Genomic DNA, 25,717 nt, shown 5'->3' with positions numbered 1-25,717 from the left:
AGCCCCTCAAGTAGCTGGGACCACAGGTGCACGCCACCATGTCTGGCTAATTTTTGTATTTTTAGTAGAGACCGGGTTTCACCATGTTGGCCAGGCTGGTCTCAAACTCCTGAGCTCAAACAGTCAGCCAACCTCGGCCTCCCAAAGTGCTGGAATTATAAATGTGAGCCACCACACCCAGTCAAGAGAAGCATTTTGAAATCAGTATTCTGAAATCTGAATGTCAGACTATTTTAGTTGCACTGACTGATATATAACAAAATAAATATAAAACAAAATAAACTCACAGGAGCCTCATGTTCAGAGGCAAAAATGACCTGTCCAAATTCAGCAGTGAGGAGTTATTAGCAGGGTTGGACCTGGGAGGGAATGCCATCATAATGTCTACAGGTAAGCCCAGCCTCTAAGCTTTGCTTCTCTTTTTGCTTTGCTTCCCTTGTAATCAATAAATGGGAGCCCACATGGGAAAATGCAATTGCACAAAAAAATCTATTTATTATTTACACTTTACCTCTTTGCATAAAGGATATTAAACCAAAATGTAAATGAAAGCACATTAGACACCAAAACTTCCAAACAAATGTTAATTATTATTTTCAAGGTACCAATTATTTTGAGGAAAACCTGTAACTTTTTATGATTCTAAGAATGAAACGGGCATTTCTGTGTGCTCTGACAACCACAAAAAACCCTGTGTGGAAGAAGAGAGAGTCCAGTGGTTATGTTCTTGCAAGGGCAATCTGTTCTTCAGGCTGCCACTGTCAGTGCTGAAAATGCACACTGGCAGCACATTTCTAAGTGACTGAGAGGGCCCCAGCATTTGTCCAGGAGACGTTTTTGAGCAAGCCTCTTTTAGACGAGCATTTGAACAGGTAGAATGGTATTCCTGCAAGGCAAAATTCATCAGCAAGGTCTTCTATTCTTATAAGCTTATAAGTGGGTCAGACTTCGATAGAGAGAACCAAACTTTGTGAAAGCACCTCAAACAATCAGATCTCAAAGTTTGTTTTTTTTTTTGGAGATGGAGTCTGGCTGTGTTGCCCAGGCTGGAGTGCAGTGGCACGATCCTGGTTCAGCGCAACCTCCGCCTCTCGCGTTCAAGTGATTCTCCTCTCTCAGCCACCGGAGTAGCTGGGACTACAGTCATGTGCCACCACACCTGGCCAATTTTTACACTTTTAGTAGAGATGGGGATTCACCATGTTGGCCAGGCTGGTCTTGAACTCCTGACCTCAAGTGATCTGCCCGCCTTGGCCTCCCAAAGTGCTGGGATTACAGGAGTGAGCCACCATGCCTGGCTATCTCAGGGATTTTGAATAGACAATCTGGAGAGGAGAGACACATGGTGCAGATGAGTTGAGAAAGGTATGAAAGTCTAATAGTGGAGTGAATCCTAAAGAAGAGTATGCACTGTGGCTGACAAGACTAGTCATGTGAGGGATGTGTGGGGGCCTTCAGGGGTAGGTATATGTATGTTGCATGCTTCCACCTAATCTTGTTTAAAGACATCAAGGAGAAAATCCTTCAACATACCTACAGAGGATAAAAATGGGTTGCATCCATCTTCAAGAATAAAATAGTTACCAAAATTCTTACTGAGATATTAGGCAGAATATCTCTGTTTACAAGGACAGAAGAATGGAACACTACCAGGAAACAGAGCAAACTCTTCCTGTCAGCCAGGGCAAGCTGCTACAAAGACCTTGGTCTTAAGAGGCCATGAAGATGAAAAAATGAAATATAAGGAGAAGCCACAACAGATGATAACTACTAAAATGTCCTGCCAAGACAGAAGTCAATGAATTTTGAGGCATTTTTACTCACACCCGCTGACCTCTGTTTTGGCCCACAGAGGACATAGCACCTATGGGAATTGGCCTCCTTTGACCAGATAGTTGACAGAGTCTTTAAACTTTCTGCCTAATTTTCAGGCTCTGGCAAATTGAGTATTTTGCTTTCTGAAAGTTTTTCATCTTGTAGCACTGCTTTAAACAAGCAATTGAAAAACTGAGAAAAGTAAATCCAACCAGCAATTCTGTAGTCACTCTCTGCATAAACTGTTTGCTACACTTCCATTATTTACTGTAGTAATCTGGACATAATCATTTCATAAGCTGGGTAGGTACATAGCACATTTTTATGTTAGTTACCAGTGACTTAAAAATTTTTATATGAGGTTACAAAAGTCATTTGCATTTATTTTGTCAATTTCTGCCCCAATTTGAAAATTCCTTCTTCTTCCTGCCCTAAGAATTGTAAAGTTTCATATCTCACTAAGGCATTCTTGCCTCCTGACCCCTGGGTTCTAACATGATATAGCACTTCTACTCACAGGACAGACCTGGCTAGGAAACTGGGTATCCTTTCAATACAGTTCATTTGTTCATCTGTCACCAAGGAAACTGACTTCTGCCTGGCCTTGTATGCATACTTGAGTAAGGCAATCCTTAATTTTTTCCACTGCCTTATTCATTGCTCCTTTATAGCTCTGTTGCTAAGAGAGGCTGAAACTGAGCAGTCATCTGCTCAAAATAAGAAAAAGAGGAGCCTGTCTTTTGGATAGGCTGGATACCAAACAGGTGGGGAAACCTGGAGCTTCCCTTCTTCAGGCTAAATTTATGTTCAGTTAAGTTTGTTGAATGCTAAATAATAGAAGCAACATCATTCTCTAAAAGAGCCACAGGAACACCACAGACACTTAAAAGTTAAGTAAACTTACCTTTGGGATATTATAAGTCATGTTCTAGAATAATTACCTGTAAGGAGTAGTGTCATTTCATTTTACAGAACTAACAGATTCCAATTAGCCTGCACTGCTTTCAGATAATCCTTGTATGTTTTTGCTCAATTGCACTCGGATACGTCCTGCCTCTTTCCCTGGATGGCAGGCTTCTTGATGGATTGGTGACCATGCCTTCTTTCATGTCTATACTGCATGCTTCAAGGCAGGAACAAATTTTGCAACCATACTTGGTAAAAACAAGCGCTAGAACTTAAGTCATTTGGTAGCAAGGTTGCAGGCGGAAAAAAGCACTTTAGAAACACAGAACCCTGGCCATATCCCTTCTGCTTTCTGGCCATCAGTTTCTTCTGAGAAACTGAAAATACTAGCGCCCGTTCCTGCCTGCTTCCTGGGAGCAGCAAGCATCCCTGGGAGAATGGCTGAAAAACTCCCTGTCCCAATGTCAGGGATGCTCAGTCCCTATTTATTTCATTTTTCAACTGCTCATCTAAGAATTCTTGTGTTTGGCTTCTCACAGGGCTGCCGAAGAGCAAAGGGATTGTATTAAACAGGAGATTCTTGTGCCTTCATTCTCTATTATTACATACACTGGGAAGCAGCAAGTCATACCTTGGGAGAGGTTTGTAAAAAGAGAAAGCAGACAGAGATTTCTTAGCAAAAGTCAAAGGTGCTCTCCTTGAATGAGATGCCAAGCTATTCTAAGACCCTGCTTGTCACAAGTCCCATGATGAAATAAATACTTGCCAACGAAGACACAGTTTGAGACAGCATGAGGGGGCAGACCAGCCACCCACCATTTCATGTCTATTGGAGAGTGTAAGCACCTGTTTGACACCTGGGAGGGAAATAATGGAAGCAGGATGCTTGAAAAAAGGAGGCTAAGATCTCTTTCACTACTACCACAGCCCAGAGAGTCTCAAGGGGGTACTACAGTAGACCACTACACTGCTCTACAAGGGGCCAGGGTGCCCTTCAGAACAGGGTGAACCCAGCTCACTGATAATATATTATCTGGCCTGGAAGGTGGCAGCAAAAACCAGCCACAGAGAACGTGGAGCCCGCCCTGGATGTGTAGGTGCCCCACCCAGACAGAGCCTTTGTCTGCAGGACTTGCCATCCAGCCACGTCTGCCCCAATTGTTAACTGGAGATCATGTCCCTGTAAAGAGGGCTTGCTTGTCACTTGTGGTAACAGCAAGAAACCCCTTCTTTGTATGTGAAAAAAAAAAAAAAAGCCAGTTTGGGTACACTATTCTGTTCCTGTACAGATGGGCAGGAGGCCCTCTCCCAGTTCTCCTCCTGCTGCCCTTCAGAGCACAGTTACTCTCTTTCCCAGGGGTCATGGCTTAAAATCCACCCAAGAAATCACCTGTTTGTGATGCACAGGAGAAGAGAGGGTTGTGAATTGATTTTCAAGATCTCTGCACCAGATGCCCGAGGAAGGGGCATCTTCTTGCAGCAGTTAACATTTTATGTTATGTTTTTGCTGGAAGAGTCTAAAACCAGGGGGAGAAGGTGATGGAGCTCCCTTAGGTGACAGCATGCCACTCAACACGACCCGTAATTTCGTCCTCTGAGCTCAATGTGCTAAGCATGGGACGTCAGGGCTTCTTCCTGGTACCGTTGATACTCGAGAGCGCTACTGTAGCCTCTAACCTGGAGGCGAGGGCTGTTTCCCACCTCCCCACCTTGCGCAGGAGACTCCTTTGAGAACACACAACTTCGCAGCCTAAGAGGAATGCACAGCTCACCACTTCCGCTAGATGGCGCTACTTCCCCTACTCCGCCCGCAAGACACCGAATTCATAAAATAAATACAACCAAACACCTCCCAAAACCACACCACATAATAGCAGCTCACAGGCTCCCATCAAAATCTCAATCTGGGAGAACTGATTCCAACTCTGAGCAAGTCTAATACAATTACATTAATAAGATACAATTCCGAATTGCACCCGAGCGTCCCCCACACCGGCCCTCCCATTAAATACACCTGTCTCCTTGCCCAGGCTTCTACCCCTGGGTTAAGCTGCGGCGCGAGCCGGCGCTGAATCGTCGCCGTGCCCACCCGTCCACTTAGGAACGCCGGGGCGGCTTGGCAATGGGCACCCTCGGCCCTAAACCCAAAGTCCGCACTTTCCCGTACGCCGGCGCGCCCAGGCAAAGGGTCGCCGGGACGCGAGCCCACGCGGTGCACTGCGCCGACGTCCCCGAGGGCAGGAGCTTTCCAGGCAGCTCCTCAGCTGGGCGTCGAGCGGGAGGCGGGGGCCCGGGCGGCGCGGGCCAATGGGGGTTCACGGCAGGACAACCGGGTGGCCGGCTCAGTCCCGGGCTCCGCGAGCCCGGCGGAGGGAGGGAGCTCCCAGCCCGCACACGGTGTAAGGGACGTGTGCCGGGTCTGCCCAACCACGCGCGCTGGCGGCTGCCCGGGGTTAGAGTATTTTAGGAAAAAAGAAGAAACACCAAACCACAAAAACTTTCCTGCTGCCAACAGCTAAAGCGATCGAGGCGCGCAGCAAAGCTCCAAATGTGGGCAAGATGAGAGCAAGATGAGACGCGGGGCTGGGGAAGACCAAAGCAGCGCCGTGGTCCCGGCAAGCGTCGGCGGCGCCTCGGAGATGTCAGAACCGGGACCGCCCGGCTCCCGACCCGCGCTTACCTTGGCGGCTGCATGAGCCCCTGCAGCCCGCGGGGGGTGGCGCTGGCGGGGCTGCGGGAGAAGAGGGGGTGTCGGGGCGCCGCTCGTCTGCCCCGGGGCAAGGTGGGAGGGGCTCTGCTGGCGCTGGTCCCCGCCGCCCCGGCCGGCTCAGCAGCGGCCCGGGGCGCGCCTCCTGCTCCCGGGCTGCATGCCTGCGAGCGCCTGGAGGAGCCGGCCCGGGAGCGAACGGCCACTGCTTCCCCGGCCCAGCGGCTCGGGCGGCGCAGCCAGCGCTCGGGAGACAACTGCAGAGTGGGGCGGCCGGGGCCAGCCCCCTCCCTCGCCCGGCCCCCGCCAGCCGCCGAGCGAGGCGTCGCGAGGTTCGTTTGCGCGCCGAGGGGAGGGGGCGGGCCGGGCGCCCGGGCTGCGGGCGGGGGGCGCGCGCGGGCGGGGCCGGCAGGGAGGGGCGGGAAGGAGCGGGGTGCAGGCCCACGTTGCCCCGCCCCGCCGCGGCCCCACCCTCCCGCATCAGGACCGGCTGGGTGGGTGCGGAGTGAGCCAGCCGCCAAGTCAGGACTCCTTGAATGCTCGGGTTACAGGGCGCGGGCCGCAAGTGCGGCCACCCCCCGGGGCGCCACCAACTTTCCGAATGCCCCGCAGGGTTGCGGTGGAGCGCACAGCGTCCTTCAAGGGGTGTTCCTCTGAGATTTCTGGAGAAGGCGGTTACATCCAAGACAAATGCTGTTGCGCTCTGCGGAGACGCACCTTTGTTCTATAGAGATTTTGTTGTTGTTTAAGAATCTTCTTGAAAAACCTTAATACATATGTATTACATGCTAACACACGAATACATTCTTGCGTAGAATTTTACATAACTCAGGAGTGTCTAGAGTGAAAAGAAGACCGTATCGCACTCCCTCCCACGGCCGCGGCTCCCCGGGAGTAACCTTCCGTCAGGGTGTGCTCCGCCGCGGTTCTTTCCAGGCTCTGCGCTTTTACATGCACATGCACAGATTGCGAGTGGAATCTCCTGGGCTTTTCAAAAGAATGTTTTCAACATTCAGCGCATGCACACAGTGGCGAGAACACGGCCACGTCGGGAGGAGTAAATCCCCAGAGGCTTCGGGAGCCCAGGGAAGGACCCTTGCTGTGAAACAGCAAAGAGCCATCCAATCGCCATGTGTGGATCTGAAACCCCAGCTGGAGCGTGAAGTCGGTCTGGTTACACAGCTCAGGCCCAAATTAGCACTGCACGGTTAGAGAGATTTGCCCGTACATTCTAGACAGGGTTATGACCTTCCTCTTCTTACAGAACAAACTGTCTTGAATTTTGATATGATGAGAACTCTGGATTTGCAAAATGAAAAGGTATCGTCCGCATTAAAACACGATCGTTATTTATGCGTGTGGTCTTGAGAGATGTGGTTTTAACTCAATATTCTCCGTTTTATTTGTCAAATGTATTTGGATAATCTATAGCTGGGATATAAATAAAATTAAGTGGTTTAGCAGGAAGGGATTGGGTATGGGTTTCTAGAATTAGCTCTGACCTTAGGCAAGTCATCTAGCTCTGCTGGGCCTCAGTTTCCTCATTTATGAATAGTAGGGTGTGTGTGTGTGTGTGAGAGAGAGAGATCTTCCTGCCCTAACATTCTGTGCCCTAACATTCAGTGAATAACCAATTTCTTCATCATCATCTTTCATAGCTCAGCTCCAACATCTTCCCTATCCTCTCATCCTCTAGGGAGTCCTCACATCCGTGCCTTTCCTTCCTAACACTGAGCTCACTCTGTAATTATGCGCTCATTAGATTGACCTTTCCTTACGTGTTGGCCTCTCCCACCATACCATAAGCATCATGAGGGCAGGAACCAGGACTCCTTGGGGTCATCATTGCATTCCTAGCACTTAGTATGGTGCCTGGCACACTACAAGAATATCTGAATGACTGTCATCCAGATAATAGATTTCTTACTGTTATTCCAAATTGCCTGGCATTTTTAAAAGGTCTATAAATGGAAACGTGTCTTTTTAAAGTGAGGCCTTTGGAAAGTACACAGCAGGCTTTTCCCATGGTGGGGGACAAACAATCCGCTGTCTAGATAAGGACAGACAATTCTCAGCTCAACCAAGGGCTGTGGAGGCGGCCAGTAAGTGTTTACCTTGATGAGTGCAGGCAACCGGGGAGGAGACAAGGAATATTAATGCTACTCATTAAGTACTTGATTAAGTTGGAACTCTGCATAGGCAGTTGGAATACACAGAGTGCTCAGGTTTAAATGAAGCCGTGAGGTGTGTTTAGGGTGCAAATTAACAAACACACATGCTTTCAACCAACAGTCTAGAAACATTCCTTATATAAAGCTCCAGGGTGTCATTGTCTTTCTTTACTGCAAAGGGCCTGGATTCCTTAGTATGAACAGGAAACAGGCTAACCTAGATTCAAGAGTTTTTTTTATTTTTTATTTTTTATTTAAAGGCCATTAAGAAACAAGGGGCGGGGTAAGTGAAATTCTAAGTCAGTACAAGACTAATATCTATATTAGTTTCTTTCTTGTCTGATGTGTAGAGTTGCCAAGGGAGAGGTTAAAATCTGGCCTCAAATTTATAGAGGAAAACTGGGGTTTCCACTCCTTCTTGGCCACTCTTCCTCTTCTTCCCTTTTGTGAGGGGGACACGTGCTTGCTGGGCGGTCGCCAGTTCCACCTGGATGCCACTTGGTGTGAGAAAGCTCTCCTGGGATGCACCACACCCGGCACAGGGAAAGCCTATGCTACTGGGGTGTGGAGCAATTTGCTGTCTCTGTCTGTTGCCAGTGAGGGGTGGTGCCTACTGGGCAAGAGTGCATCCTCAGAACGTGGATTCATAGTGAAATTGTCAAAGCATTGTGACAGTGAATTGGCCTTATTTTTCACTCAGGGTTGCCTCTGAGGGCCATCCCTTTGGATTGGGTGCCCTGCCCATTACATTTTTCTAGAAAAATTCAGGTTCAAAAGTAAAAGGGCACCTTAAAGAAAGAGCAAGTCAGCAACTCTCCTTGGAGCCTACTGAGGAAGGACTGACTGACTCCCACCCTTGGCTTTAGTGAGCCAAGAGCTGGTAGTAGGTGCTAGGACTTACTTGTTCTGCACAGACCAGAAGAAGCTGTGTTTCCTTCTGGCAGGGATGCCTCCCAGAGGCATTTGTGTCAAGCACTTCCTCCATGTCAGACACTGGGCTCGACACTGCAGCGGGTGCTGACTTGGGGAACACAGCCTCTGTCCTTAGACGCTTGCAGTCTAGTGGGAGAAAGGAAGAAAGAGTAAATAGGCCTCGGTGGCTAGGGTTGAGCAGGGGGTTGCATAGCAGCTCCATTATCTGTCCTCATCAGCAACTCTCTGCATAGAATTCTGATAAAACACAGCACTTGTGCAAATGCCACTTAAGGCCAGTCTCTGGCCTTTTCTTCTGGCCAGTCTGCTGCTCAGAGGGTCCCAGAAACACTGGAGTTGACACTGCAAGGTAGAAAGGAAGAAGAGACAAACGAAATCTAATGTCATGAGATTTAGGAGATGGATGGGATTATTGCTAGTTGGAAGGACTAGGAAGGTCTTTATGGAAGAGGTGTCACTTGAGATGATCACTGATGGCCCATCTGACAGATCTGACTGTAGTGCATGGTTGACAGGGAAGGAGGGAGAGCATCCCAGGCAGGGGAGTCGCTTGCATAGGGGCACGGAGGTGGCAAAATATGGACAAGTTCAATAGGGAGTGTCGAATCTGGTTGGAATGTGTGCACTGGAGAGATGAAGGAGGGCAGGGTGTTGTGATCCTTATGGTTATGGGTTCTTTCTAATTTGGTCTTGAAGTCTGTCAAGAGTGGCCATAAGCCAAGACAGCCACTCTAGGAGAGCCCTGATTGGGAAAAGTTATGTTTGGGTGTGTGGTTCAGGTTAGACGCAATGAAGAGGTGAATGTAAAATGCATGAAATAAAAGAAATATGTTACTTACAGATCCAGGAGAGGTTAGGAGTGCAGATGGGAGGCTGAAGAGGAAGTCTAGAGATTGCAGGGAGCTCAAATAGCTGGGAGAGGAGGGAGTGAGAGAGAGAGAGAGACAGAGAAGGAAAGACAGAGAGAGAGAGAGAGAACCTGCTGGCCGTGCCTTTATTAAGTTCTATGGGCATTATCCCTTAGGCTTTCCTGAGGCGGTTGTGGATTGGCTAGTTTTAAAAAACATGTGAAGGGGGCAACTTATTTGCCTGACTCTAGCGTTGACCATTAGGTTTTATTGTGAGCAGCAGCTGTGGGAGGTGTTGGGTTCTGGGTTAGTAAGATGAGGAACACACTGGCCATATCACACACAACCATGTGGGGAAGAAACGCTTCTTCTAGACCAAAGGTGGCGGGGTACGGCTGGGTTTCCAACAACGTATGTCAGCTCTAAAAATGGGTGCTAAGACAGCACGTAGATTAAACAAATGTATGACTCTTCCTGTCATGGTGCTGGAGCCTTGCGTCATTTTAAAAAATAGAAGCCAGGTGTAGTCTCAGTGGTGGAGATATTGACTGCAAGGGGAATACGATCATTTAACCAGCAAAGTAAGCATTAGCGTAGGGCGGTTATGTTGTTGGAGATTATGAACTGATAATTTAGTAGAGTACATATAAAGATTAGTGGTATTCTGTTTAACCAAGAGGAATGGTGGCTGTGGGTTGGAGATGCAAGGCAGGGAGTTGTGGTAGAAGGCTGGAGGTGGTTAGTAGGAGAGGGCAGCCAGGAATAGGTGGTCTTCTTCTCGGGGTGTCAAGGGGTTGACTGATATGAGGCAGGTGCCTCCTGGGAAAAGTAATCATCTCTCTTAATTTTCATAACCAGTGCCAGATTTGCCTTAAAAATTGAAGTATGGGAGTGTACCTTTCAGCAGAGAGCAAGGAAAATACCAGGATTGTGGGCCAAGCACGCAGCGAGTTCAGGAAGAAAAGCAAAAGATGCTCTGTGTCCATCATGTGCCTTAGGAGAGGCAATCCACTGGCAAGCACTGCCGGGGGGAGGTTTCAGTGTAAGAGGCGAAGTCATGTCTGGCACAGGACATGAGGTCATCTCCAGCATCGATCGAAGTCTTGGGTTGGGGCAATGTTATCTGAGGCACTGTCATTTCCAGCAGTGGGATTTTGGGCTAGGGTGATGTTGTCTGGGATGTGGGACTGGGGTCTCTTTTTTGAGTGGGTGTCCCCTGGAATGGATGCTGTAGACCTCCGGACTGCAAACCAGTGAAAATATCCAAAGCAGTAGTAATAAGACCAGCAGTCAACAGACATGTGCAGCTCTCCCTGGCAGGGCTTCTGTTTTGTTTGGTTTTGGTGTAAGTTTAATTTTAAGTGGGTTCTGTATCAGATGAGCAGCTGCCTGCCTGTTGGTCTACAGTTAATGAGTTCTAGGAGAGCATGTTCCCTCAATCTGGCCTCCAGCCCTTATGGGATGGGGGTAAGATAGAAGATTTATAAAAAGTAGGTTAATGCCTGGGGCAAGATAGAGAATTTTAGTGATTTATGTGTTGGACTGGAATTGGAAAAGAGGTTATTTGAAAACATCACTGTGTCTTGGAGTTTAACTGGTTATCAGGGACCTGTCAGGGGCATGAAAGTTCTAGTAATGCCTTTCTCAAGAGCCCAGCATCATGGTGTATTCTGAAAAGTAAAATGTGTTTTGGTTACTACCAGTGCTATCTGCAACTTTGAAAGGAATAAAAAGTGTTCTGGAAAGGCCTTATAGTGTGGCCTTAGAATATGTGGAAGTGTGTGATTTTGATATCTTTTGGGTATCTGTGAGGCAAAAAATATTCCAGAGCTCTTTACCTTGAAGGGGACAATTTCTAGAGAATGACCTGATGGTTTCTAATCAATTTGAACATTTATTGGCTAGGGCATCCAGGGCCAAGATGACTGCCTGAAGCTTGGCCAAGTCTGTTTCTTGGGTCCCATCCTTTACCAGGGACATCTTAGCTAAGGGATGGGAAGCAGTAACATTCCACCGAGTTCCACCACGTAGGATGGTCAGCAGAGTCATCTGCACAGTCTACAAACTCCCATTACTGTTCACTCAGGGACTCTCATGAGCTTTCAGGTAGCCAAGGGCTCTGTAAAAGGGGTGACCTCTTCCAACACTCTGGCATATGGAAAGCTGCTGAGAACAAGGAAGGCACCCCCTCCTGTAGGTGGAATATGCCAAGGGGCCCAGGTTTTGATCTGTCCTATCTTAGAGAGGCCATTATAGCTGTGCTGAGCTTGTGGGGGTGCAGTTTCCATGACCCACAGCATAACAGGAAGTTGGGAATGCAGAGTCACAGGCTCAGGGACTGTGAGAGCCTCTGTTTGCAGGAGAACCCAGAGAGTAGCCAGCAGTTGGCTGTTTTACTGGAATATAGGACAAGACCAAGAGGGGCAATTTTTGCTATCAGAAGTTGTGGGGCAACCAATGGCCATCATCAGTGGTCCATAGACACCATGAGGCATGAGAAGAGGTTGCCAAAGCCTTTTATTTTTAATTTTATTATTATTATTTTTTGAGACAAAGTCTCACTCTGTCACCCAGGCTGGAGAGCAGTGGCACAATCTCAGCTCACTGTAACTTCTGCCTCCTGAGTTCAAGCGATTCTCCTGCCTCAGCTTCCCCAATAGCTGGGATTACAGGCGCCCGCCACCATGCCCGGCTAATTTTTTTTTTTTTTTTGTATTTTTAGTAGAGATGGGGTTTCACCACATTGGCCAGGCTGGTCTTAAACTCCTGACCTCAGGTGATCTGCCCACCTTGGTCTCCCAGAGTGCTGGGATTACAGGTATGAGTCACCGCATCCGGCCTACCTTTTATTTCTGAAGGTGCTAGTGAGAGTGACTGTTGATTTTAATTTACAAGTCATATTTATAAATGAGGAATCTGTTGCCACCAGAACCCCAAAAGTACTAAGAGATACTGGACTTACACGTCCTTACAAGTGTGTCAAATGAGCCTTCTTGGAGGAGGATCTCCTCAGTGTAATGTCATGCCTGTGCTCCCAGAGAAGGTGGATGTCCTTAAGATCCTGTCTTCAGAGACTGTGTGTGATGACAAAGCCCTTGAGGTGCCCTATGGGTAGCCCGGAAAATGTGTGTTGTGCCCTTTTGGAGGTGGAGGCAAACTGCATCTGAGAGGCTGTTGAAATAGGCCCAAAACTGAACATGTTAGCCAAATGTATAAGAGCTCAATATTCGCCAGTCATTGACTAGAATTAGTCATATTATTGGGAATTGGGTATGAATGCCTTAATGGATAGGAACATGGTGTAAAGGTTGTAGTAATCCACTCTGAGGCACCCTTAATTTTTTCTACATTTAAGAACAGGCAAAATTGGCTGTCAAATGGAGGAACAGTGGAGATCATTACCCCTTTCTTAATTAGACTGTATATAGTAAGTTTGAATCCTTGAAGAACCTGATTTAACTTACATTAGGCCTTTGTAAATTGACCATCTTAACTGGAGGTTCATGGAATTTTATTTTATCAAGCCAATTTGTAAGTGCCAAAAACTTACTTTAATTTACAATTATTATTATTTTTGAGACAGGGTCTTACTCTGTCACCTAGGCTGGAGTGCAGTGGCAAGATCACCGGCTCACTGCAGCCTCAACTTCCTGGGCTCAAGTGATCCTCCCACCGTAGCCTCCTGAGTAGCTGGGATTACAGGCACATACCACCATGCCTGGCTAATTTTTGTATCTTTGGTAGGGATGGAGTTTTGCCATGTTGCCCAGGCTTTGTCTTGAAATCTTGGATTCAAGCGATCCTCACACCTTGGCCTCCCGGAGTGCTGGGATTACACACATGAGCCACCATGCCGGCTTAATTTATTATTTATTGTGTCAGAGCATCTATGCTTAATATAGACTATATTACAGCAATGGGTGCATGACTGTAGGAAATTTAGGCAAGGCTACAGTTAAAGTGAGACATATTTATTTTTTGCTATTTTATATTTCGCTATTTTTTAAGATGGTAGAGGCAGAGTGTTTAAATTTACTGAGATCGGCCGGGCGCGATGGCTCAAGCCTGTAATCCCAGCACTTTAGGAGGCCGAGACGGGCAGATCACGAGGTCAGGAGATCGAGACCATCCTGGCTAACGCGGTGAAACCCCGTCTCTACTAAAAAAAATACAAAAAACTAGCCGGGTGAGGTGGCAGGCACCTGTAGTCCCAGCTACTCGGGAGGCTGAGGCAGGAGAATGGTGGGAACCCGGGAGGCGGAGTTTGCAGTGAGCTGAGATCTGGCCACTGCACTCCAGCCCTGGCGACAGAGCGAGACTCCGTCTCAAAAAAAAAAAAAAAAAAAAAAAATTTACTGAGATCTCCAGGTATAACTGTGATTTGAGCCCCAGTATTGACTAAGCCCAAGAACTTTTGCCAATTGGTACATTTTAGCAAATGTTAAAGTCAAGTGAGAACCTGTGTTGTAAAGGCACAAAAGCCAATCCATGCCCTTTGAAATATTTTTGTTATATGAATTATTTAGTATATAAATTTATATATACAATTTGAATTTCTAATTGGATCAACTCATAGTAACTTGTTTTCTTTTTTCTTTTTTTTTGAGATGGAGTCTCACTCTGTCATCCAGGCTGGAGTGCAGTGGCGCGATCTCAGCTCACTGCAACCTCCGCCTCCCGGGTTCACACCATTCTCCTGCCTCGGCCTCCCAAGTAGCTGGGACCACAGGCGCCCGCCACCACACCTGGCTGATTTTTGTATTTTTAGTAGAGACAGTGTTTCACCGTGTTAGCTAGGATGGTCTCGATCTCCTGACCTCGTGATCTACCCGCCTCGGCCTCCCAAAGTGCTGGGATTACAGGCATGAGCCACCATGCCCAGCCCCGTTTTTTATTTTTATTTTTATTATTTTTTTTGAGACGGAGTTCCCCTCTTGTTGCCCAGGCTGGCTGGAGTGCAGTGGCGCAATCTTGGCTCACCATAACCTCCGCCTCCCGGGTTCAAGCAATTCTCCTGCCTCAGCCTCTCGAGTAGCTGGGATTACAGGCATGTGCCATGCCCAACTAATTTTTGTAATTTTAGCAGAGACAGGGTTTCACCATGTTGGCCAGGATGTGGTCTCGATCTCCTGACCTCATGATCTGCCCGCCTCGGCTTCCCAAAGTGCTGGGATTACAGGCGTGAGCCCCCGCTCCTGGACTGTGATTTTCGTTGTAATGGTTTCTTTCTAATTTGGTCTTGAGGTCTATTAAGAGTGGCCAAAAGCCAAGACAGCCACTCTAGGAAAACCCTGGTAGGGGAAAGTTGGGTGCAGGTGTATCATTCAGGTGAGACACAATGAGGAGGTGACACCCACATGCATAAAGCAGAAGAAAATTCTTACAGCTCCTGGAGAGGTTAGGGGTGCCCATGGGGGGCCCAGGGGAGGTCTGGAGGTGACTGGGAGCTCAACTAACTGGTGAGGGGCAGGAGGAAAGAGAGGATCTGTGGGACCAGGCCTTTATTTAGGTCCATAGGTATTATTCCCTAGGTTTTCCCTATGGGGTTGTGGATTGGTGAGTTTAAAGAAAACATGTGGCCAGGCATAGTGGCTCACCCCTGTAATCCCAGCACTTTGGGAGGCTCAGGCAGGCAGATCATGAGGTCAGGAGATCGAGACCATTCTGGTCAACATGGTGAAACACCGTATCTACTAAAAATACAAAAATTAGTTGGACATGGTGGCGCTTGCCTGTAGTCCCAGCTATTTGGGAGGCTGAGGCAGAAGAATTGCTTGAATTTGGAGGGCAGAGGTTGCAGTGAGCCGAGATCGCACCACTGCACTCCAGCCTGGGCAACAAGAGTGAAACTCCATCTCAAATAAATAAATAAAAAGAAAACATGCTCTAAGGGGAGATCTTACTTACATGACTCTGGTATTGATCAATAGGTTTTATCCTGATCAGCAGCTGTGGGAGGAGCTGGGTTCTGTGTCAGTGAGATGAGGAACAATAAGGCCATGTCGCACACAACCACGTAGGGAAGGGAAGTTTTAACTAACCCAAAGGTGATGGGGTACAACTGAGTTTCCAACAATTTACTTTGGGCCTAAAAGTTGATGCCGAGGCAGCAACTGTATTAAACAAATTGATGACATAGAGCCATCTTGTGGAGCACCTTGGCTACAAAGTGAGCAATAGGGAGCCACTGAAGGTTATAGAGCAGAGGAATAATATAAGTGGAGCTGTACTTTAGGGAGGTCTAATGGAAATTGATTTAGAGAAACAGAAGGCAGAAGACTAGCTAGAAGATTCTACTAATCTTTTTTTTTTTTTTTTTTGATGGGGTCTTGCTCTGTCACCCAGGCCAGAATGCAGTGGTGTGATCACTGCTTACTGTAGCCTTGACCTCCTGGGCTCAGGTGATCCTCCCACCTCAGCCTCCTGAGTAACTGGGACTATAGATGTGTGCCACCATGCCTGGCTAATTTTTGTAGAGATGGGGTTTTGCAGTGTTGCCCAGGCTGGTCTCAAACTCCTGAGCTCAAGCAATCCACCCATCTTGGCCTCCCAAAGTGCTGGATTACAGGCGTGAGCCCCCAAGCTTGGAAGATTCTATTAATCTTTTACTTTTTCTTTCTTTCTTTCTTTCTTTCTTTCTTTCTTTCTTTCTTTTTTTTTTTTTTTAAGAGATGGACTCTAACTGTCGCTGAGGCTGGAGTGCAGTGACGCAATCTCGGTTCACTGCAACCTCTGCCTCCCGGGTTCAAGCGATTCTCCTGCCTCAGCCTCCTGAGTAGCTGGGATTACAGGTGCGTGCCTCCACTCCGGCTAATTTTTGTATTTTTAGTAGAGATGGGGTTACACCATGTTGGCCAGGCTGGTCTCAAACTCTTGACCTCAGATGATCCACCCGCCTCAGCCTCCCAAAGTGCTGGGATTACAGGCATGAGCCACTGTGACTGGCCAGATTCTAATAATCTTGATACAATGTTATTGAGAGCATGAGAGGGTGCTAAGAGAACAGGGGAAGTACAGAGCTGCTGGAAGTCTCAAATGCTTTGCAGAAGCTGGGCGCAGTGGCTCACGCCTGTAATCCCAGCACTTTGGAACCGAGATGGCTCGGTGAACCGAGATGGCTCCACTGCACTCCAGCTTTAGTGACAGAGCCAGAGCAAGACTCCGTCTCAAAAAAAAAAAAAAAAAAAAAAAAAAAAATGCTTTGCAGAAGTGGGAAATGGAGTATCAAAGTGGCGGAGGTGGTAAGTGGCAATGGTAACATCACAAGGAAAAGCTTAAAAGGGTTTGGGGAGGATGATGATGAGACCAACCATGGAATTGGACCCACTATCATGGCTTCAGCATGAAAAGGAGCCCCAAAATCATACCCAGTAAATTGCCTGATTTTCCATATTTGATAGTATGTACATGTAATTAAGCCAAAAACTCAGTGCTTGTGCCCATGAAAAGAAAAGAAGGCGTAGTTAATTCATTGTGTTTCTCTTTAGCCTTTTCTCCCACAGGCCAGTCATTTGCTACGTCATGGTAAGGACCATAATCAAGGCAAAAATAAATAAATAAATAAATAAATAAATAAATAAATAAATAAATAAAGATTTTGTTGTTGTTGTTATTAAATAAACTATCAACCACAGGAATAGAAAGCAAACAGATTTTTCACGGTCGTTTCATGAATTTGGACAAGAGAAAAGGATGACCAGAAAGCGGGCTTTTCCATGAGGCTTTGACTGTGTGATTTGCTGGCTGGTTTAGACATGAACATAGTTGCAGGGTTTGGGTAACCACAGCGGCAGGAGAACAGCTGGGATGTGGTCAGTGAGCACATCGCCCAGTCCCATAACAGCACCCACAGAAGCTTGTCCTTGACAACTGAGAGACCTTGGGGCCAGCCGGCACACGCGCTTCTTTCATGGTGGCTTGCCTGGGAGGGCAAGGCTTGCTGACTTCTTTATCTCAAGATTGGATCAGTTTGGAATTTGTTTTGCTATTATTGATTGTACTCCTTCCCTGCCAGCTCTTTCTATATATATCATAGACTCTGCCTCAGTCCTCATGACCACTGGATGAGGTAGGTAGGAGTATTCCCATTCTTTAGGAAACTGAGGTTCCAAAAGCTAAGTGAATGGATGAACAAGTGGTAGGGTCAGGATTAGAATCCACCTTCACCTGAATCCAAAACCGGTGCATTTTCCACTAAGCATGTGGCTCATTTTCCTTACTGTCTCCTCACCTCTCCTGCTAGGCTTGATGGAGAAACACTTTGGGGAGCAAGCTTTTACCCCACTTTCTGCTGCACTGCCAAAGCTAGTGGAGTATGAATGTGGTACTGTCACCTCCAGTCAATGCACCCACTGTCTATAGACAAGTTCTGCCGGTGCATTGTTCTTCTAGTGGGCTCTGGAGGGCTCTGCCCACCTTGTGAATCACAGGGAAGCTCAGGGAGACATTGGATTTCCTAAAGCACTCAGATGAGGTTCCAGGAAGTGACTAAGTCACACCTGCTGCTGGGGATCTTAGGGTGGTCACCAAAGTTCGAGCCCTTTGGAAGAGATCTCACTGGCTGATATAAATAAATTCTCATAACTCATGCATGGAGGTCTTGTTGTTTGGTTTCCAACCAACAATAGGTTTTAAAGGTTTCCCTAAGAGAGTACCAGGCATTGAATCTAGTCTACAGATTAGGCAAATTCAGCCATGAATAGGAATGGGGATACGCAAGGATCTACCCAGTGTCTGGAGGATTTGCTTGAGAGGCTCAATTATTTTTTAACAAAAGAGGCCAGTAGTATTTTTAAATATGTAGATCATGTTGAGGTTGTATATCAGTTAGGGTAAAGCTGGACTACTACAACAAAGACACCCAACAATAACATGACTAAAGTTTATGTATTTCTCATGTAACAGTTCAGTAATTTCAATTGCAACAGTCCAGGGTGAGCTTTTGAGACTGGTGGGAGATTCAGCTCCATGTGGTCATTCAGGGATTAGGTTCCTTATTAGTCATTGTTCCACAATAATCCACAATTATTGTGATTTGCAAAATTTAAGCTGTGTTACTGCCAAGACTGGGTTGCAGCCTGTAGGAAAGGTAAAGGGTGTGGAGGAAACATGGCTCTTCTTGCACCCTCACTTCCTCTCCTGTTCCACTAGAGATAAATCACATGTGCACATCTATCTGAAAGGGAGACTGGGAAATTAATGCACTTGGGCAGCCATTGTTTTACTGTTATGAAACAAGGGGAGCTTAGATTTTGTGGACAACTAGCAATATTTGGTAGACAACTAGCAGCTGGGTGCATCTCATTGATCCAGCATGGCATAGAAGAGGAAGTGCTGGCTCTGGACCCTGAAGATGTGGGTTCAAATCCTTGCTCTACTATTTTAAACTGGGCAAGCTGCCTCATCTCACTGATCATGGCTTGCTTCAACTGCTGTGCCTTCCTTAAATAGCAATTGGGAGGATTGTAACACACAGGTGCTTGATTGTAACTTGATACCAGGTGCTTGTAACACAACAGGTGCTTGATTGTAACACAACAGGTCATGGTTGCAAGAAATGAAAACCAGCTTGAGTTAGCTTGAGAAAAGGGAGATTTAATTTGAGGTCCCAGTCATTTTAGATAACCCGAGGGCAGGAACTATAGATGGACCTTTGTAGGGAAGGACTGGAATTTGAAGACAAAAGGAGTAAAGAGGAGGGAATTTGAGGAGCCCTCAATCCGTTAGCAAAACCCGCTGGCACTAACTCCAAAATAAATCCTGACTGTGTCTATTTCTCTCGTGTACCTCCTTCCCTAGTCCAGGTCACCTTTGAGCCTTGTCTGGACTGATGAATGACTGGTCCCTCTGCCTTCATTCTTATGCTCTCAAATCCATCCTTTCACACAGAGCAAGAGTGAAGTTTAGAAACATTAATGAGATGTGTCTCCTGTTTGAGACCTGTAGTGTCTTCCTACAGCATGTAGAATAAAACCCCAGCTCCTTACTGTGGTTTACCAAGCCCCATGCAATGTGACCTCTCCTCCCTGACTGCATCTGCCACTCTTCCCCTCTTCCACTTTGCTTTAGCCACGTGGTCCAGCTGTATATAGACATGTCATTTAAATCTTGCTCCTGCCTCAGGACCTTGCATGACTATTTTCCCTTCCTGGAGACTTCTTAACACTTTGTGCTTTTAGTAATCCACACCTCAGTATAAAATCTTAGAATGACCTCTCTCTATCATGTCAGCCTACTTTAATTCACTACACAGCCATTAACACAGTTTTATAGTTTTCTCACTAATATACTTATTTGTTGTTACCCAATTCCCAGACCCCATTGCCCCAGTAAATGCAATCTTTATAAAAGCGGGGAACTGCCTATCTTGATCTCTGGTGTATCCTCTTTGCTTAGGAATACTTTTTGAATGAACTGAGTTAATTAAAAAAAAATGTGACTTTACTGCTTGTAACCCTTTCATAATTTAACTGTGTGTTTTGAACTTCTTTCTACTTCAATGAATACACAGTTACTATATGCTCACAGCATTCCATTACCTAGAGATACCACAACCAATGTAAACAACTTCCTACTGTTGAATATTTAGTGAATATCCTTATATAGAGACATCTTTGCACATTCTTCATTTTTTCCTAGAATACATTTATACATGTGAAATAATTGAGTTAAAGGATAGTCTACTTCTGAGATTTGATATACAAAGCAAAACTGACTTCCAGGGAAACTGTGATTGTTTTTATGTTTTATGGGGCATGAGAGTGCCAGGTTCCCCAGGCCCTCAGAAAAGGACTATTATCTTTTTTTATTTTGCCAATTGGATGCACTAAAAATGTCATCTTGTTTCAATCCATGTTTTAAAAAATTACCAATGGTGTTGAACATTTTTCTTCTATTTATTGTATTTAATCATTTTGTTCCTCTCCTTGACTCTTTTTTAAAAACAAGTGCATCATCTTCACACGTTATTCTTGGTTGAGGGTTTCCTCTTTCATCCTCAGAGACCCACATTCAGGTGGGAGAACATTTGCAAGAATGAGGGAAATTGATTCTTGCCATGCACTCTAAGCTCCCAAGAGGCCCTCTCCTTCCTCACCATTAGAATACAAATTGACTGCTGGGGAGTGAGGAACCTGTGTGAAGAAAAGTCAACAGTGACTAAGAGGCGGGCTTTATATAATCCCAGTCACTGGTGCACACCTCGCAAAGGCTTCCAAACCCTTACAAATTGCTTCTGAATATCATTGGGGAATCTTCTTCTTGGCATACAATTTAGGCATCAGCACCTTTATCAGAATGAAGGTGTCCATTTCTCCATTCTGCAGAACTGCTCAGAGCTGGTCAAAGCCAACCAATTATGTGGGTATTTATTGAGCACCCAAAGCATTGCAGACTAGTTGGGGAGATGCCTTCCTGGGTCTTTGAAGGACATCTGGAATGATTTAGGCCTCATCATAAGACATAAGCAAAAGCATTTCCTTCTACAGTTAACACTGGAGCAGGCCACATCACAGGGCCAGCCAAGCTTTGGGCGAAACCTCTAGCATCATGAAGATAGAATCAACAGCTTTGGACTTAGACTGAGTATGGAAATCCACATTTAGGAGGTGGTTAACAATGGTCAAACTGCAAAAACAATATTTTTGTTGTTAGTCTCCAATTTTTCTGCTCTTGTTTTTCAGGAAGGTGTGACTTGCAGAAGAGTTGATTCATTCTTATGTACATTTACTGGAGAAGTTCACAGCAGGAGACTGGGGTCTGAGACACACTAATCTTTGGTGAGAGAAGACAGGGATGAAAGCTAGGTCCCCATATACGGCTATGGGAGGGGACTGATATCTCTAATCCAGTGCTCTTAAACGGTGATCAGCTTTCCAGGAAGCTCTACATTGTCAATGAAAGGGCTGTTCTTTACACTTTACTCTGAGCGTTTTTTTTGTGTGTATGTGTATGCATATGTACACAAGCATGCAGTCATGAGCAAGCACGACTATGTGCGTGAGTTCAGGTGTTCTTTCCGAAAAGAAATGATGAGGCCGGGTGCAGTGGCTCACGCCTGTGATCCCAGCACTTTGGGAGGCCGAGGCGGGCGGATCATGAGGTCAGGAGATCGAGACCATCCTGACTAACACAGTGAAACCCCATCTCTACTAAAAATACAAAAAATTAACCAGACGTGGTGGTGGGTGCCTGTAGTCCCAGCTACTCGGGAGGCTGAGGCAGGAGAATGGCATGAACCCGGGAGGCAGAGTTTGCAGTGAGCGGAAATCATGCCACTGCACTCCAGCCTGGGCAATAGAGCCAGCCTCCATCTCAAACAAACAAACAAAAAAAACAAAAAACAAAAAAAAAACAAAAAAAAAAAAAGAAAGAAATGAAGGATGAAAGTGATAGTAGAAACTTGTTGTAAAAATATCCCCCCTTTTTTTTTGGAGAAAAAGTCTTACACTGTGTCACCCAGGCTGGAATGCGGTGGCACAATCTTGGCTCACTGCAACCTCTGCCTCTCAGATTCAAGTGATTCTTCTTCCTCAGCCTCTCAAGTAGCTGGGATTACAGGCACCCACCACCATGCCCAGCTAATTTTTTTGTATGTTTAGTGGAGACAGGGTTTCACCCTCTTGGCCAGGCTGGTCTCAAACTCCTGGTCTCAAGTGATCTCCCCACCTCAGCCTCCCAAAGTGCTGAGATTTCAGGCGTGAGCCACTGTGCCCAGCTAAAAATATCCTTTCTTGGCAAAGTAAAAAGCTTGCAAATGCATATTTGTCTTTCCAATTTTTTCCCTGTTATCTGTGAAATCATCCGATCATTAGATCTACCGCTTTAAAAGATAAGCTTTTCACGTAACTGTGATGTTCTGTTTTAATGGAAAATTGACTTTTGCAGTGTGCCCCAAAGAATAAAGCCCTTAAAGAATGTGAGGACTGAACTCACTTCAAATGCTGGGAACACCCTTTCCTTAGCTGAGCTGCGGAGGCACCAGGACTCCTGTGGCACTGCCCTAACGAGGAGGCAGTGCTGCCAAATTCAGGTGGGTGTCCCCTGGGGTGGGGCTGGCTGGACTGTGGACAGCAGGCACCATTCAGCCCACAGGAGAAGCTGCCTTGGTGCAGGGGAGGATCCTGTGATCCAGGGGCCTGAGCAGATTTGGAGGGAAAGCTGAAGAGGAAAAGAAAGGATGTAAACAAATTGAAAAGCAAAAAACAAATAACCCCATTATTTGTCCATTAGGCAAAGGACATGAACAGACACTTCTCAAAAGATGACATACAGGTAGCCAACATACATATGAAAAAATGCTCATCTCTAATCCTCCGAGAAATGCAAATCAAACCCACAATGAGATACCATCTTATGCCAGTCTGACTGGTTTTTGCTAAAAAGCCAAAAAGTAATGGATGTTGGCAAGGCTGTGGAGAAAACGGGACATTTATACACTGTTGGTGGGAGTGTAAATGAGTATTGCTGGCCGGGCGCGGTGGCTCAACCCTGTAATCCCAGCACTTTGGGAGGCCGAGACGGGCAGATCACGAGGTCAGGAGATCGAGACCATCCTGGCTAACATGGTGAAACCCCATCTCTACTAAAAACTACAAAAAACTAGCCGGGCGAGGTGACGGCGCCTGTAGTCCCAGCTACTCGGGAGGCTGAGGCAGGAGAATGGCGTGAACCTGGGAGGCGGAGCTTGCAGTGAGCTGAGATCTGGCCACAGCACTCCAGCCTGGGTGACAGAGCGAGACTCCGTCTCAAAAAAAAAAAAAAAAAAAAAAAAAAAAAAAAATGAGTATTGCCATTGTGGAGAGCAGTTTGGAGATTTTTCAAAGAACTCAGTTGAGCTACTATTCAACCCAGCAATCCCATTGTGGGGTATAGATCCAAAGGTAAATAAATCATTCTACCAAATGAACACATGCACCTGTATGTTCACTGTAGTGTGTCTCACAATCACAAAAGCATGGAATCAACATAGGTGCCCATCAGTGGTGGATTAGATAAAGAAAATGTGGTACATATATACCATAGAACACTATAGTCATGAAGAAGCAAAATCATAGGCCAGACTTGGTGGCTTGTACCTGTAATCCCAGCACTTTGGGAGGCCGAGGCAGGCAGATTGCCTCAGGTCAGGAGTTCAAGATCAGCCTGACCAACATGGTGAAACCCCATCTCTACTAAAAATACAAAATTAGCTGGGTGTGGTGGTGAGCACCTGTAATCCCAGCTCCTCGGGAGGCTGAGGCGAGAGAATCTCTCGACCCTGGGAGGCGGAAGTTGCCGTGAGCCAAGATCGAGCCATTGCTCTCTAGCCTAGGTGACAGAGAGAGACTCCGTCTCAAAAAACAATAAAAACCAAAAACCAAAACACAACATCATGTCCCTTGCAGCAACATAGATGCAGCTGGAGGCCATTATCCTGTGCAAACTAACACGGGAACAGAAAGCCAAATACCATATGTTTTCAGTTATAAATGGGAGCGAAATATTGGGTATACAAGGACATAAAGTTGGGACCAAAAGACACTGTAGACTACTATATAGGGAAAGGATAGAGGGAGGCAAAGGTTGAAAAACTACCTATTGGGTACTATAGGTACCTGCGTGATGGGATCATTCATACCCAAACCTCAGCATCACACAAAATATCTCTGTAGCAGACCTGCACATGTAACTCCTGATTCTAAAATATAAGTTCGAAAAGAAAAAAATACCCCCTCAACTACCAGTTCATCCCTCTTCCTCCCTCCTTCCTGGCTTCCTCCGATTATATTCATTTTAAAAATCAGTGGGTCTCCAGGGAAATTATTCAAGGGGCCAATGTATGCAGCCAAAGTTAAATAATCAGAGTCCAGACGTTGGGTTTTTAATTTAGGGAACTCAAAAATAAAGCAAAAAGATAAATAGAAGTAAAAGAAGTTTCACTATGTTCCCTGGGGTTAAAAAAAATGCATGGTAGGGAGCTCTGGGAGCCCTGAACTGAAAAACATACAGAATCAATTAAATGGATGCAGAGCGATGGCGGGTGATGGCTCTCCGTTGTCCCTTCCCTGTGTCATCATTCTCGCTGATTCTCAGGGCTGGAGACTTTAGAGGTATTATCAGGAGATAAGAGGCCAGTCTCATATTCCTGGGAGAAAAATCCCTGCCGATTTGCAGTAAGATCTTGGATTTGACCTATGACTTTTATGTCACTAAGGATCAGCGATTGCAGTTCGGGTAATAGAAGAGGCCAAGTCAGCTTTCTCGTTTTCCTCCCTCCCGTCCTCCCTCCCCGCCTCCAAAGGACAACCTCAATTTGTTTGGAATTATATTTAAGCAGCAACCTCGTGAAATACCTACCAGAGGCAAGGGTGGCATCTGCATTCCTTGTGTTTTCTGGTCCGACGCCCCCGCAGGCCGTCTAACTTATGCAAAGGCGCGGCTGCGCGTTTGCAGCGCGGTCTGCACTGAGACTCCAGGCTCCACGTGTTGCCCATCGCGGTGACCGCGCTTGTTTTCATGATGCTGGGGATGCGGGTGTTTCGCTCTTGGAGAGGGGAAGGGCTTGGGAAATGTAACTTACGAATCTTCTTAACGGCTGCCAACAAAACTCCGCTGCTGAGGTGCAAGCGCTGGACTAGGGGCGCCCGCCAGCTCCCCCGCAGAGCGCACGGCAGACCCGGGGGGGTCCGGGGCCCAGCAGTGCACTCACCCCGGAGGGCTCCAGTCACAACCCAGAGGGGTCGACCCTCTGGCCTGTGAGTTGCTGCGAGGCGGTGGGCTGGGGAGAGGGATTCTCGAGTTCAAAGGGAAGGCTTACAACCACCTGTCGCTGGAGGAGGAACCGGTGGGGACGCCCGGGGAGGGGGACGGGCTGGGCAGGAAGGGCAGGGACTCTTCCCGAAGGAGAGCGGGTGGGAGACTGTTTCTGTAAAATAATACCAAGGGATCCGAAAGCCGGCACTTCAGAGTCGCCAGACCCCCTGTCCCTGGGAAGACGGACTAGCAGAAAGTCGCGGCCACTTCTAAAGGAGTCAACATTTTGCACGCTTTCACACTGGTTTTAGCACTTTTATGATCTGATTGAAAAGTAGTCGTAAAAAAAAAAAACCCTAAAATTGAAAATTTAGAAAATAGATTTGTGAAGTCTTAACAATTTACATACATACCACTGAAAAAGCGCGCTTAGGTGTGCGAGGTGTTTCATGTGCTATGGAAAAAGTTTGGTCTGCATGTGTGTCGGGCGCGGGGGCGGGGGTCCCTAGACTCCCCGGTCCGTGGCCTACATGTGGGAACTAATAGACTAGAAGTTTGAACAGACTCCTCCCTCTACCTTATGTGAGGGAAACTTCTGAGCTTCC

The 25,717-nt window shown here is 46.7% G+C and overlaps 1 protein-coding gene across 2 annotated transcripts in view; it reads right to left on the bottom strand.

Annotated features, from left to right (window-relative positions):
- RGMA (repulsive guidance molecule BMP co-receptor a) overlaps positions 1–5,736 on the bottom strand; it is a 45,568-nt gene extending 39,832 nt beyond the window's left edge. For both annotated transcript variants that reach the window (XM_030930962.1, XM_010371428.2), the window contains exon 1: positions 5,402–5,736. Coding sequence is in view for 1 of the 2 variants with exons in the window: in XM_010371428.2 (XP_010369730.1) it covers positions 5,402–5,415 (14 nt within the window). In the remaining variant the exon portion in view is untranslated. The remainder of the gene's footprint in view (positions 1–5,401) is intronic.
- Positions 5,737–25,717: the final 19,981 nt, after the last annotated feature.

The sequence above is a fragment of the Rhinopithecus roxellana genome, chromosome 5 (genome assembly GCF_007565055.1).
Source record: "Rhinopithecus roxellana isolate Shanxi Qingling chromosome 5, ASM756505v1, whole genome shotgun sequence".
Lineage (NCBI taxonomy): Eukaryota > Metazoa > Chordata > Mammalia > Primates > Cercopithecidae > Rhinopithecus > Rhinopithecus roxellana.
This window is presented reverse-complemented; position numbering and strand designations above follow the sequence as displayed.